Below are 13,425 nucleotides of genomic sequence, written 5' to 3'. Positions count from 1 at the left end.
ATTATTAATATATACGAGTAGGAAAATAATCGATGGAAGAACCCACGATTTTCACTTCTAGATACATACATTTTTCGAATAATGTTTTTTTAAATATCACGAAATATATACATTAATAAATTGATTATTTTTCGGTTGTTTTATAACGATAAAATTGGAATTTTAGATAAAAAGAAATATATTTTTTTGGTACGAAAATATTCTTCTATCATCTTTTCTGGTTTTCAAATAACGTTGTACGGTTCCTTTGTACGGTTGTGGAGGAGAATCTACGGAGAATGTAGTTTCCGGATATTTTGGAACAGACAGAACACAGAATTCTGATATGTTTGTTATTCATCCGATTTCACTGATTCAAAGCCTAACGGAAATCCGAATCCCGAGAGATTTGGTCTATATCCGAAACCGATCAAAACGTAGAATGAGATAATCAAGCATCTTTATTTGCCGTCTTTTAATGCAAAATTATTAAATTACCCTTTTCCCATCTGAATTACTTAAAGTGGAAACTATTTTTCTTCGAATTATTTCATTTGTAAAAAAAAAAGCTTTTATACCAAAAAAAAAATGAAACAGAAAAAACACACAACACTCCTCCAAAGTGGCTCTCTCTCTCTCGCTTTCCTTGTGTGCGATTTCGAGCCTTCGTTTTAATGGCGTGAACTAGAAACAAGACGACGACTGTACGGTCTCTCCTTCCGGAATCATGGCGGTACGTAGAAGAACCCTAGCCCCTTTCTTTCTCTTCTATCACTCTCTTCAGTCTCCGATCAGCTTGTGATTTGAAAACTCCATAGAACCGCCATTGAAATGGAGCAAACCTTAATCAACGAACATCGTCATTTTCCTTCTTTTCTCACGTTTTATCGTTTCTGTTTTCTCGAACCCATGTTTTTCTTCTGCAGAATTGTGATGTGGGTTTTGGTTTGATCTGTTGAAATTTCGATCTCTCTCCTCTGTTTGTGTCGGGGTCCTCGAAACGGCTGTGGAAGACGAGAGAGAGAAGGAACACCGCCATGATGATGAAAAATGAGTTTTCCTCTGCTTCCTCTCCTTCCCGTTCTCCTCCATTAATGGAGATCCTCAGAACCTCGTCACATTCTTCCAACCTCCATTTTTTTCCTCAAAACTTCTGCGGAGAATCGTCTTCGAGCAGTGTCTCTTTCCGATCGTCGTCGGATCACTCTATCTCCTTCTCTAATGGGTTATGCTCCTCCGATGGTTCTCCGTTCGCTCCTCCTCTGTTTGATCCGACGGCAAAGTACTGCCACGCTTCACCGGTTTCACTGTTTCATAAGGATGTGAAGAGTATCAATGAGGAGGATCTGGGTCTGTGGGAAAATCTCTATCTGATGAACATCAGGGACGACGATGAGGATGATGAAGAAGAAGGAGAGAAGGGTTCTAATGGACGAACCGAGAATCGCACAGATGTTCTTGGGTCCATTCCTGAGAACGATCACGCTGAATTCACTGGAATCCCATTCTACAGCCTTGGAAAATGCGAAAAGCTTAATGGATTCAACAATGGTGGATTTGGTCCCGGAGGCTTTCCGTATGGAGTTTCCTCCGCTTATGGCGTTGATAAATCTGCATTGTTCTATAATCAAAAGGGTTCCACTGGTATTGATCATAAAATTTCATATGATCCATGGCTGAACGCTGGTCGATACAATCGGAGCAGCTCTGGATCGGACCAGAGAAACAGTGTCAAAAGAAACATCTTTGGCATGAGCGCTGTTCCTCTGCAGAGGCCATACAGTAGTCCTTATAGAGCCGATTTGTTTGCCAATTCTCAGCAACTGGGCATGTTCAGGTGTGCTTCGAACTCATGCCCTTCTCGACAGATGGCGAAGCCGGGTTTTTCTTACAACGTGAGTTGCAGAGGAACGGACTTGTCCCCATTGTTCTGCCAAGACACTGTCGGATTTCCAACCAATCGAGTCCCTCAGTCCATGGTTTCAGCTAAAGGTGTAGAAAGGTTTAGTTTTGAGGATAGTTTACTCTTGCAAGGTAAAAGCTTGAACTATGGCGTCGACAGTTACAAAATTCCGCCATTGGATCATAGGAGAAGGGGCATCGGAAACACAGACACTCGCCCATGTCTGCTTAATGTCTCTGAAATCCAGGGTTATGTATACTTGATGGCTAAAGACCAGCACGGTTGCCGATTCTTGCAGTGGGTCTTTGCCGAGGGAAGTGCCATAGATGCCACGGCCATATTCAACGAGGTTATTGATCATGTCGTCGAGCTTATGATGGACCCTTTTGGAAATTACCTGATGCAGAAACTGTTGGATGTCTGTACTGAAGAACAGAGGACCGAGATCATCCTTGTCGCGACTGCAGAGCCCGGGCAGCTTATCAGGATATCGTTGAACGCTTACGGGTAAAGATCCTTCACTTCTTTAAGTAATCGATAGATCGTTTTCGGCTTCTTTTGTCTCGTGTCTGAATTAGCTGTCTGGTTTTTGTTTTGGGTTTTAGTACAAGGGTTGTCCAGAGATTAGTCGAAACAATCAGAACCAGGAAGCAGATCTCGCTGGTGAAAGCGGCTCTGAGACCCGGTTTTCTCGATCTCATAAAGGATTTAAACGGAAACCACGTGATTCAACGCTGTTTGCAGTGCCTTAGTGCAGAAGATTGCAAGGTTCAAAGCCCTCTTCTTTCACTCCAACTACTGATTTTGAGCTCTCTAAGACCAGATTTCGAGGTTTTTGATTTGTGAAACCACACCCGTAATCGATCCTTCCTCTGTCTTGCAGTTCATCTTCGATGCTGCCACTAAGTTCAGCGCCGATATCGCAACCCATAGGCACGGCTGCTGTGTACTGCAAAAGTGCATCGCTCATTCCATGGGACAGCAGAGAGAGAAGCTCGTCGCCGAAATATCCAGAAACAGCCTCCTCCTCGCCCAAGACCCTTTCGGGTATCATAAAACAAAAAGCTCCGACCTTTACGAGTGAAAAACCTCTGAAATGCATTGATCAACGTGGAATCAATCTATACACTTTCTTTTTCTCGATGGATATGTATATTGCAGGAACTATGCTGTCCAGTACGTGATAGACCTGAGGTCTCCTTCGGCCATGGCGATGATGCTAGCTCAGTTCAAAGGGCATTACGTTCAGCTGTCGATGCAGAAGTTCAGCAGCCATGTGGTGGAGAGATGCCTCACATATTACCCGGAGACCCGTCCTCAGATCGTACGTGAGCTCGTCTCTGTTCTTCACTTCGACCAGCTTCTTCAGGACCCTTTCGCCAATTTCGTCATCCAATCCGCTCTTTCCGTCACCAAGGTGCGATTTTTACCTCTGCCCACATCGTTACATACACATATACGCAAACCCTCCATGAGATCATGCCGGGATTTTCTGCAATGTTTTCTGGGAACTGGTAACAGGGTCCACTCTATGCTTCGCTCGTGGAAGTGATAATGCCTCATTCGATTCTGCGCAACAATCCCTACTGCAAGAGGATTTTCTCGAGGAATCTCTTGAACAAGTGAAAGGCTCATCTCTCTCTCTTGTTATGAGTCTGTAATTTCCAATCTTGTTGTTGTTTTCTTCTTCCCCTAGTTTTTTTTCCCCCTCCATGAATAAACTCTGGGCATGGTGTCTGCTGTCTAGATCCAGACAAGAAGGACACTCTTGTGTTGGATTTATTCTGTTGTTGTTTCTTCTCATCTAATTAACTGTCTTTTCTTTATTGGAGTTTCCGATTGTCAGTAAATATATATATATATACGCAGATACATACTTATACACGCGCCAAGGACAGTATCAATTTTGGTCGAAAGCCTTCCGAAAAATATAAGGTTTCGGACCTAAATGTATCGACACGAAAAAATGTAGATTTTTGGGACACACTCAAATTGGGTCGGCCCGATTTGACTCGAGTCCGAAATCTATAGGGTTGGGGTTCGGGTTTGGTTGTTTAGATCGAAAAAAAGTTGGATTGGTCAGAATCTGAATCTTAAACCATCGTACTGATTGTGAGTTCGGATCGACCCGATTCGTTTCTAATTAGAAAATTAAAGATATCTGGAAAATCAAGGTTTTAATTTAATTTAAATTTTCAATTTCATTCTCTAAGTATTTAATATTTACAAACTTGTCTCAAGATATCTTAAACTTGAAAAAGATCCATGCACGTACCAACATTTCACCAATAAAAAGTGTTCAATTTATAACCAAAATAAAACTTTTTTAATTTTGGGATGTTACGATGTCTCTAGAGAGTTATGTTCCTCCGATAGTTGACTTTCTTCTTTATGTTTTAAGAATCGTACGATATATATATATATATATATATAAACTAATATTTGAATTTAATTCAATACATGTACACACATATATACATTAATCTTTGCATTTTTTTCAAAATAGATAATGAAAAACACTCAAACCTAATTTTTGGGCAAATCCGATGCTACTTATAAGAAGCATATTCCTTAATTATTGTCCCATCGCCATATGCATTTAGTTGCTTAGAAAATGAGTGGTCGATGAAAAAAATATTTTCATCGCATTTTTTCTGTAATGTGTATATATATTATATATATATATGTTTGCCCACAAAACAAACAACAACAACAACATCGTCTTAATCCCAAGTTTATTTGGGGTTCACCGCATGAATTCTTCTTTTCCATTCATTTCGGTTAAAACTATCTTGACGACTGATTTGAAACAGTGGATATTTCCATCTAGATATACAAAATCGAATGTCCACCCCAAGAAATAAACTATTTTGATTAAAACATCAATACATAGATCCAATTACTAATAAAACATCATACGAAGGAAAATAAATTTCATATAAGATGCAATAAATAAATAAGTTATATATATATTTTGTATGCGTCGTGTTCATTTTCCGAAAATCAATTTATTGCAAAATTTATGGGTTCACCAATTTGTAAATTCTGCTGTTAGATACTTTATTGCATACACTTGAATTGAACATTAATGTCAGATTGAAATGATCAAACCGATCATTAAATTCTTTCATCAGAAAAAATGTACTACTTATCTAAGAAAATAAACTTAATAAGATATCACATTTCACCACGTAAATATTCATTTTTTTATGAATTAAATCGTTATTTTGAGATTTCATTACAATTTCGCGTATCTTTAAACGATAAATGCGGGCTTTTCGTTATTTTGAGATTTCATTACAATTTTTTTATTTATATATATATATATATATGTATATATATATATATATATATATCCAATTTTCATAATTAAAATTTCTGATACTAAAAGCAAGGGACTTAGAATCTTTATTTTAGCTGGATGCATGCATGGAAACGATGTTGTCGGAGTGCTTTAAAAGCCTTTCAAAAAATGATACTAAAATTTTATAATAATTATATATATAGGACCAAATCTATTATTATAACTTGTCCAATTTATTATGATATCAATAGAAATTTTCATCTTGAGAATTTAGTAGTACACACTAACATGTGGATACATATATATACGCGTAGGCATACGTACGTGTACGCAGCCATATATTTGTTTATTGCGTATATAAGATGATGAACAAGGGGAATTTATGAGGAATCTGAACAGAGCCATAAAAATAAACATGACGAGTAGAAGAAGATTCAAGATCATGTGACGTGGGAGGGCGTTGAAGGGTTTTTAATAACGAAGTTTTTTAATTATCTTTTTTATTATTATAAGATTTAATATATTTTTTTTCTTGGATCGGGTTTATGCGTATTTATTCAAAAGTGGGAGAGGGAGTTAATGAGGGTGTTAAAGGTTGCATTCATGAGCCTTTCTTCCCTCTCCACCCGTCTTTAGTGTCTCTCCATTTATTGGCATTTCATTTCCCCAACTCTCTTCATACAAATCTTTAATTTATCTTAGCGTTAATCACAAACCCAACAAATTGAAAAGATTAATTCTTAGATCATGCAAGCCCTATAAACCAAACTGAATTCCCCATTTGAGTGATAGGTTTTACTTGAAAATCGTGATAGATATATGTATATTTGCATGCATGATATGAAGGTGATGATAATGATGGTGGTGGTTGAGAGAGCTAGGAGCGGAAGTGGGCGGGTTAATGTGCACATTCTAAGTTGCACATATAACTATACATGCATACATATATGCATCATACACGCATATATGATGATGATGATGATGATGATGATGATGATGATGAAAAGGCTATAAAATGGAAAGAAAGAGAGTTGGTTAGAATTTCACATCTAAGAATTTAAATGAGTTTCCTTGGAGCTATTGCCCTCAGTTATTGAACACACCCAACCCCCCCCCCCCCCCTTTCTTTTTTCTTCCTCGATGAATTCAAAATAATTTCAAATCTATATTTTACAAGTATATATTATAATGTAAATACGCAATAGGAAAACCATTGCTACAATAATCATATTGTATACTGTCTATGATTCTATATGGACCATGCATGTACATCCTTAGTTTGAATAAACATAATTATTACTACTGTTTTATACAAGGACCGGTGGAGACAATAACTTCTTTTGTGGGGATCTTCCTATATATACACCTTCACAAACTCTCCATCAAGTCTATCTGATCTTTTCCAACTAACATCAGAGAGAGAGAGAGTTGAACACAGTAGAAGCGCTGATGGTTTCTCTACAAGAAGGAACCCTCTGTTGGAGAAAGAGGGGATTCATCACAGACGTCCACAGTTCATTCAAGAAACGGAAGCAAGATGATGGCAAGCTCCAGACCAATCTTCTCAACAAAGGAACCAACTCAGAGAACAGAGGATCAATACCGTTCCACGTTGAGCTCCAACTCCGCACACCTCCACCTTTCGACCGGCAGAAACGCACAGAGGCCAAGGTGTGTACGTATGCTTATATAAGCGTACGCAAGTTGTATCTGCAACCATATTGATCTATATGATCATATGTACATGCCCACAAACATGCATGAAAACATGATTTATTGATGTTTGCAGGGTCAGTCAAGAACATCTGAAGGTCATAGCACATACCCGGAAGAGTCAGCAAGTAACGGAGGACCGAAAATGAGCCTTGACCTTGAGCTGAACCTTTTGCCTTCTGCTTCACCTGGGCCAAAAAGTAAGGAGGGTTTTCGATCTTCAATTCGCGAAGAGACCAAATCATCGAAAGGTGAAACTTTCACGAGTTCGAACAAGAAGAGTGGCATCGGGTTAGGTCTAAGTCGATGCCCCTCATGGGTTGCGTTTGAAGGTGAGGATGACGATGATGATCAGAAGAAGAAGAAGCAAGAAAAGGTTGCAACAGTGTGTATGAAGTGCCATATGCTGGTTATGCTTTGCAAATCAGCTCCTGTGTGCCCCAACTGCAAGTTCATGCACCCACATGGTCACAGCTCTATGGACCTGTTTAAGCCTTCTTCAAGTTTACTTAGCCTCTTATGTTAAAGTTTCCAGGGTTATATTTGGTCTGTTTCTCTAGATCCTCAACAGTATACGAAGAGAATGATCCAAGACGAGATATGGACAAGTTATGTATATATATAACTATACTAGCACTTAAAAAAATTCTCTTTGCAAACAGTTTTTACCTTAATGTGCTCACACTTTGGATCTCCCAGACTATTCGTATCTGCATCGAACAGTCATATGTATCCACAAGTCAGGTGAGATATTGATGTTACAGAGAAAGCATTTTACAAATAAGTTCTAACTGTTGGGTGTAGATTGGTCCCAGAAATTACTCTTCTTCCTCTGTTCATTCTACAAGTCGTCGCCTTATCTAAATGCATGGAGAGTGGGGTCCGAAATGCATACAAAACACTGAAACTTATCGTAAGAATGAATGGTGAGATCCTAAGGGAATTCTCAGGTGGTCGGTCGAATATCCAAACGCAAGAATTCTTGATCTAATGGCCCGGAAAAGAAATTAACCCTCATCTAAGCATAACGTCATGCATTTTCCTGTTTGAGGAGACTATGGCTTCCGAACTAGCAGGAATTTAGCTCTCAAAATGATCATTGTCCATCGCAGATAAAGCATCAAAGTTAAGGGGATCAAACCTGCATCTATCCCTAGCAATGGCCAATGGGCAAGTGATGTAGAGTCTCGGTAATATTTGTTTTTTCACAGAGTCTTTGTCGAAGAGAACTAGACCAATCCTGAACTCAAATATCGCCAGTTCGGGACCTCTTCTCATGAAAACCTGCTCCTTCACCAGTTTTTTTTTTTTATCTGAATGACGAAAGGAAAAACCGAATGTGATCATCAAAATCGTACGAATTCAGATGTGGAAGAGGAGAAATAAAACGAAAAAAAAAATCAGAAACCTGCAGTAATCTTCAGTTTCACAAAGCTTCCTGAGGAGGTCCAAGCTTTGAGGCTGACGCGAGGAAGAAGGACCGATCGAAAGCTGATCGAAGCTCTTCATCAATGGAAAAACCCTAACTTCTGCATCTCGAGATTGGAGATGGAGATCGTCAGAACAAAATCGATGAAAATGAAGCTGAGCGCGCGAGATTTGCGATATTTATAAGCGGCCAACGACCATCTCCTCGAAAGGATCCACGCGCTGCATTGGCGCGTGCACTCTACAGTAGACAGGGTAAATCGGTCGGTCAAAGTGAACCGAACATAAGATCGGTTCGGTTACAGGGCCCTAACCGGATCGGCACTTGGGGTTGCATACCGGCCGGACCAAAACCACCAAACCCAATATGGATCTAATTTCTATCCATTGTTGTTCATCATCGAAATGCAAGGACTCCATTTCCATGCCCACGATTCTCCTTCCTCCTCTAGCGATGGAGTCTATGAAGCTTTCTTTGGTAGTGGCGGTTTGTTTCTCGAGCCACCCGGCTTGTCACCTTCCTTCTTCGACTCATTCTCCTCGAAATCCGCCGCCTCTGATAATACGCTGCGTTTTGGGAGTCACCGGGGAGAGAGGAGGACCGGTGTCGGCTCCGGCAACTGCTCGTTCATGTCGGTGAGCTTGAGAAACGACGGGTTTGAGAAGGAGGGTCTGACGGAAAACGGCGGGAAGTGCAGTGAGGGAAGTGGGAAACGACGTGTTGGCGTCGGTAGAGCGGGGCGGTAGAGCGAGGAGAAGCCCCCCCGCCATGAACACCAGCAAACATCTATGGGCGGGGGCCATCGCGGCTATGGTTTCCAGGTATTGCCCACAAGTCGTTCGATGAAATGCCGCAGTAATGGTTGTAAATGAGAATTGGGTTTGGTGTTTTTGTTGATGTTCAGAACTATCGTTGCGCCATTAGAGCGGCTAAAGCTGGAATACATAGTTCGAGGTGAAGAGAGGAATCTGATCGAGCTCGTCACGTCGATAGCGACGACTCAGGGATTGAGAGGTTTCTGGAAGGGGAATTTGCTCAACATTCTCAGAACAGCTCCTTTCAAAGCCATCAACTTTTGCGCATACGATTCTTACAGAAAGCAATTGCTCAGAGTCACTGGGAATAAAGAAGCCACGAATTTCGAGAGATTCATAGCCGGAGCTGCTGCCGGAATCACTGCCACTGTCCTCTGCTTGCCACTTGACACTGTATGTTTTGCCTTTTCTTTCCTTGATCCACATGCCCATGTCATGACTAATATATATGGGGAGGGTTTTCTTCAGAAGATAGAATTAAGCATACCGGAGAGCATAGTTTAGGGCAAGGCTGTGACTTGAGGAGCTGCAGAAATTGATTGTACTATGTCTTCTCCCTTCTCCTGTCTGGATTTCACCATAACTTGTTCTCTTACTCATTAGGTTCGAACCAAACTAGTGGCTCGGGGTGGAGAAGCCTTAGGAGGAATCGCAGGGGCTTTCCGTTATATGATCCAAACCGAAGGAGTCTTGTCCCTCTACAAGGGTCTAGTCCCGTCCATCGCAAGCATGGCTCCATCGGGTGCAGTGTTCTATAGTGTCTACGACATTCTTAAGTCAGCCTATCTTCATTCACCAGAGGGTCAGAAAAGACTTCACGACATGAAGCAGCAGGGACAGGAGCTCAATGCTCTGGACCGACTCGAGTTAGGACCGATCAGGACATTCTTGTACGGAGCCATAGCCGGAGCTTGTGCTGAAGCAACCACGTACCCCTTTGAAGTGGTGAGACGACAGCTCCAGCTGCAGGCAGGTAGAAACCAGCTTGGCACTTTAGCCACGGGCTTGAAGATCATCGAGAGAGGAGGGATCCCGGCATTGTACGCTGGACTTTTACCGAGCTTGCTCCAGGTTTGGATAACAATTCTTCTTGCAAAACAGCTCTGAACTCCACATGGTTCTGTTTTCGGTATCTTGACTGGCTCCATTTCGCCTGTTTTTGTCTTCCAGGTATTGCCCTCAGCTGCAATAAGTTACTTTGTCTACGAGTGTATGAAGATTGTTCTCAAAGTAGAATGACAAGTCTGCAAATTTAAACATGGAGTAACATCTCCGGATTCGAGAGATTTTTTAATCGGAAGAAATTATGTTAAAGAGGATCATTCACAGCTCAAAGCTCAGATGGTACAGTCTTTTGGCAAATGGTAAATAAGATCTCCAGAAGAACCACCGTCTTTCCAAGTTAATATCTTCTGAATTCCCGAAATCAGGGCAAAGTTTGATGTTTAGCAAGCAACTTTGGCAGACCCAAATTCGATTTTCTGTCATGAAAATCGTCTAACACAGAGCTTAGGATCCGACAAGGACCCAGAAAAGATGAAATGGAACAACCTGTTTCGAGAAAATCGCATTGTATTGCATCTCATCAATGGTTTAACAACACCAACATCAGCAGGGTCCCAAAAACCCTAGCCATGCCCGACCTCCCTAAACCCTAGACAGGGAAACTTACAAGGACAATAACAACATCCGAATCAAACCTCGTCCTCGTGGAGAAGCATGTTGGGGATTCCTTTGTTGATCGGAAACTTCCGTCCGGTCTCCGGGCAGACGAGGGCGCCTTCCTCGAGGTGGAGCTCAAGCAACGCGTGGTGGAACCGCCGGAGAAAGGGATCGTCGGAATCCAGCGCCGCCGCATCTGGCGCCGTCTCCGGAAGTTCTGCGTAGCCCAAGGAACGCGCCGCCTCGACGAGAGCCTTCCAATCGATTTTGGCGAACATGTGCCTGAGGAAATCAGGGTTGAAGTCGACCTCCTTCTCTATCACCTTCTCGGCCTCGATCCGAAGAGGAAATCCATTCGTCACTCCCTTTATGTTGCACGACAGCATGTTGTGCGCTAACAATCTCATCTCTCTCTCTCTCTCTGCAGTAGGAGAAGAAGCAGCGAGGGCGAAAGGAAGATGACAGTGACAAGGAGGGCATCGGCTTATTATTAATACCTCCTCTTGTAGTGTACGTGTGGGCTCAAATTAGGCCCATTAATTTAATTATGGGCCGGACTGTGACAGAAATAGGCCCAAGTTTAAGAAAATCACAGCTTTGTTTCATTACACAAAAAAGAGAAAAAAAAAAACAAATCTGTGCATATACATCCATGGAAAACCTATGAGTAAAGGGTTTAATTATTGAAATTTGAGATATGAAAATTGATAGAATTGCAATATCAACTTTTTTTGTTCCCTCAAATCAATTGGGTTCGAAGATTATAAGAGAATTATAACATAAAAAACTAGTTTATGGATTTATAAAACAGAGATCATACATACATACATACATACATTACGTACGTACGTACGTACAAGAACCAGCCCTGTGTTCTTGGAGCTATCAAATGATTTTCTATGGCTTGTGAGAAACTGAAAGAGATTTTGTCTATTTGACTTTTGTAGTTTACAGTTTTGGTTTAGGGTATACATATGAAAATACCAAAGTATTTCCGGTGAAACCTGTAGTTAGTTGTACGGAAAAGACTATTTTTGTAATAAAATCTGTAATATTTTTCCTCATAGATTTATTGAATTTTCTCAGTTGTAACAAAATGATAACTTTTGAGATCCGTAGTCATGAAAAAATAGATGGAAATCGCGTTAGGTCCAACATGGATAGACAAAATAAAAATAATAATAATGATAATAATATAATGTAAATGTAGAGGTCAAGTCATGGAATGTGTGCGAATCACACATTAAATGAACCAACAAAAACAAGATCCCTAAGTAAGCGCGTCCACCAAAGTCTTTGACCGTTTCTCGTTTCTTGTCGTTTCTTTGATATTTTTATGCAATGTTTATTTTCATTTAAACATTATAATAATTTCAAAAATGTAATAACACATATGCGGATTAACTTGTATACATTTGAATGCGAATCAATTGTTCTGATGATCGATAAAAAATAATAATATTATTAAGTATATTATCTATATGGAAATGTACATAATTTGTTTGTAAATAAAAAAGGATATTTTAACAAGACGAGGAGGAAGTCAACAGACAAAGGCGTCTGATCTGATTCATTATATATAATGGATTCATATCACCCTCTCTACTTGCTTCTTTCATTTTACTGTTTCCACAAATAGCACCTTTTATTTTCTGTTTATCTCAATTTTTTCTCATATCTTTGTTCTTTTTCAATTTAGGCCAATGAGATTGTATTGCTTATTTACAGAACGCGAATATCAATGTTTTGGGTCATGGAACAATGAGAGAAGCTTCCATATGGCTTATTTAACATTTCTACTATTAATTATATTTTTATTTTAGAATGTGAATTTTTTTTTTGGATAATCTGCAAATTTACAAAACATTTTGACCAAACTAAATCTCAAAAAATATTAATTTTTATGTCAAAATAAAAAATTAAATAGAGATGTAAACAAATATATAAGAATCAAGAATTAAAAATAAAATAAAATATTAAAGAAATAAAAAAATATCGGAGGAAAAAACAAATTTTCACCTGAAATAACATTAAGTTATTAGTATTTAATCAACTATGATTTCATAGCAATCAATTTTTAGTGAACTGTATCTTGATTATTTTAAGATAGTAAATCAATATCTAGAAAAATATCGGAGTTATCAAATTGATAGTAGTTAACTAAAAACTAAGCAACTAGTTGTTTTTTAAATAAGATTTTTATAATTATTATACCCAATCTGATCATCAATACAAAAAATCCATCTGATTTACCTTTTGATTGGATTTTGAAAATATTCATTTTCACAGTCTTTATATTTATCTATTTTGTAGTTTTATAAAAAAAACGTTAGAAGCTCCTACGTATTATAATTAACATCCGATTAATCAATAACAAACATGAGACATACATCATCCGACACAAGAAAAACAAATAAATCTGAAAAAATAATAAAATATTAATCTACTTTTTTTTTTTGTTAGCTTCTCATAAAATAAAGCAGTGAAGTTTGGGGTCCTTATCGAGATATTTATATAATATAAAGCCTTAAGTGCAAATATAGGATTCATAAAGCACGCAAATGCAATTATTGCAGAAAGATGTTTTCTATTTCTTCGCTGGATGTATAAATTTCGTGTA

General features: G+C 39.2%; 4 protein-coding genes and 1 long non-coding RNA gene across 6 annotated transcripts; 3 read left to right on the top strand and 2 right to left on the bottom strand.

The window, feature by feature from the left end:
* The first annotated feature begins 582 nt into the window (after positions 1-582).
* Positions 583-3,691, top strand: LOC104800154 (putative pumilio homolog 8, chloroplastic). Of its 2 annotated transcripts, XM_010522889.2 has the most exons (6): positions 583-712; positions 906-2,389; positions 2,488-2,650; positions 2,766-2,929; positions 3,044-3,299; positions 3,404-3,691. In XM_010522889.2, the coding sequence occupies exons 2-6, from the start codon at positions 1,017-1,019 to the stop codon at positions 3,506-3,508; spliced, it is 2,061 nt and encodes a 686-aa protein (XP_010521191.1). In that variant the 5' UTR covers positions 583-712; positions 906-1,016; the 3' UTR covers positions 3,509-3,691. The 2 variants fall into 2 exon arrangements, with proteins under 2 accessions (XP_010521191.1, XP_010521190.1); XM_010522888.2 differs by having other exon boundaries at positions 583-2,389.
* A 2,735-nt stretch (positions 3,692-6,426) lies between these two features.
* LOC104800151 lies at positions 6,427-7,439 on the top strand. The gene is made up of 2 exons (XM_010522885.2): positions 6,427-6,857; positions 6,976-7,439. Exons 1-2 carry the CDS (start codon positions 6,636-6,638, stop codon positions 7,423-7,425), a joined length of 672 nt encoding a protein of 223 aa, XP_010521187.1. The 5' UTR covers positions 6,427-6,635; the 3' UTR covers positions 7,426-7,439.
* On the bottom strand, positions 6,804-9,065 carry LOC104800152. Its single transcript, XR_769683.2, has 5 exons — positions 8,308-9,065; positions 8,041-8,212; positions 7,569-7,609; positions 7,012-7,087; positions 6,804-6,896 (listed from the first exon to the last, which is right to left on the bottom strand). It is a non-coding gene; the product is annotated as an uncharacterized LOC104800152 (long non-coding RNA).
* Positions 9,066-9,074: 9 nt separating this feature from the next.
* Positions 9,075-10,529, top strand: LOC104800153 (probable mitochondrial adenine nucleotide transporter BTL2). The gene is made up of 4 exons (XM_010522887.2): positions 9,075-9,149; positions 9,233-9,536; positions 9,747-10,214; positions 10,314-10,529. The coding sequence occupies exons 1-4, from the start codon at positions 9,097-9,099 to the stop codon at positions 10,380-10,382; spliced, it is 894 nt and encodes a 297-aa protein (XP_010521189.2). The 5' UTR covers positions 9,075-9,096; the 3' UTR covers positions 10,383-10,529.
* A 146-nt stretch (positions 10,530-10,675) lies between these two features.
* On the bottom strand, positions 10,676-11,299 carry LOC104800150 (multifunctional methyltransferase subunit TRM112-like protein At1g22270). Its single transcript, XM_010522884.2, has one exon. The coding sequence runs from the start codon at positions 11,210-11,212 to the stop codon at positions 10,838-10,840; it is 375 nt and encodes a 124-aa protein (XP_010521186.1). The 5' UTR covers positions 11,213-11,299; the 3' UTR covers positions 10,676-10,837.
* Positions 11,300-13,425: the final 2,126 nt, after the last annotated feature.

Source organism: Tarenaya hassleriana, unplaced genomic scaffold (genome assembly GCF_000463585.1).
Source record: "Tarenaya hassleriana unplaced genomic scaffold, ASM46358v1 Cleome65, whole genome shotgun sequence".
In the NCBI taxonomy this organism is placed as follows: Eukaryota; Viridiplantae; Streptophyta; class Magnoliopsida; order Brassicales; family Cleomaceae; genus Tarenaya; species Tarenaya hassleriana.
This window is presented reverse-complemented; position numbering and strand designations above follow the sequence as displayed.

Bases quoted from the DNA above. Each gene is read 5' to 3' on its own strand.
- LOC104800154 (XM_010522889.2), top strand. From the start codon at position 1,017: ATGATGATGAAAAATGAGTTTTCCTCTGCTTCCTCTCCTTCCCGTTCT. The intron at 2,390-2,487 runs GTAAAGATCCTT...TTTGGGTTTTAG, and splicing joins ATATCGTTGAACGCTTACGG to TACAAGGGTTGTCCAGAGAT. The intron at 2,930-3,043 runs GTATCATAAAAC...TGTATATTGCAG, and splicing joins CTCGCCCAAGACCCTTTCGG to GAACTATGCTGTCCAGTACG.
- LOC104800150 (XM_010522884.2), bottom strand. From the start codon at position 11,212: ATGAGATTGTTAGCGCACAACATGCTGTCGTGCAACATAAAGGGAGTG.
- LOC104800151 (XM_010522885.2), top strand. From the start codon at position 6,636: ATGGTTTCTCTACAAGAAGGAACCCTCTGTTGGAGAAAGAGGGGATTC. The intron at 6,858-6,975 runs GTGTGTACGTAT...TGATGTTTGCAG, and splicing joins AGAAACGCACAGAGGCCAAG to GGTCAGTCAAGAACATCTGA.
- LOC104800153 (XM_010522887.2), top strand. From the start codon at position 9,097: ATGAACACCAGCAAACATCTATGGGCGGGGGCCATCGCGGCTATGGTT. The intron at 9,150-9,232 runs GTATTGCCCACA...GTTGATGTTCAG, and splicing joins ATCGCGGCTATGGTTTCCAG to AACTATCGTTGCGCCATTAG. The intron at 9,537-9,746 runs GTATGTTTTGCC...CTTACTCATTAG, and splicing joins TCTGCTTGCCACTTGACACT to GTTCGAACCAAACTAGTGGC.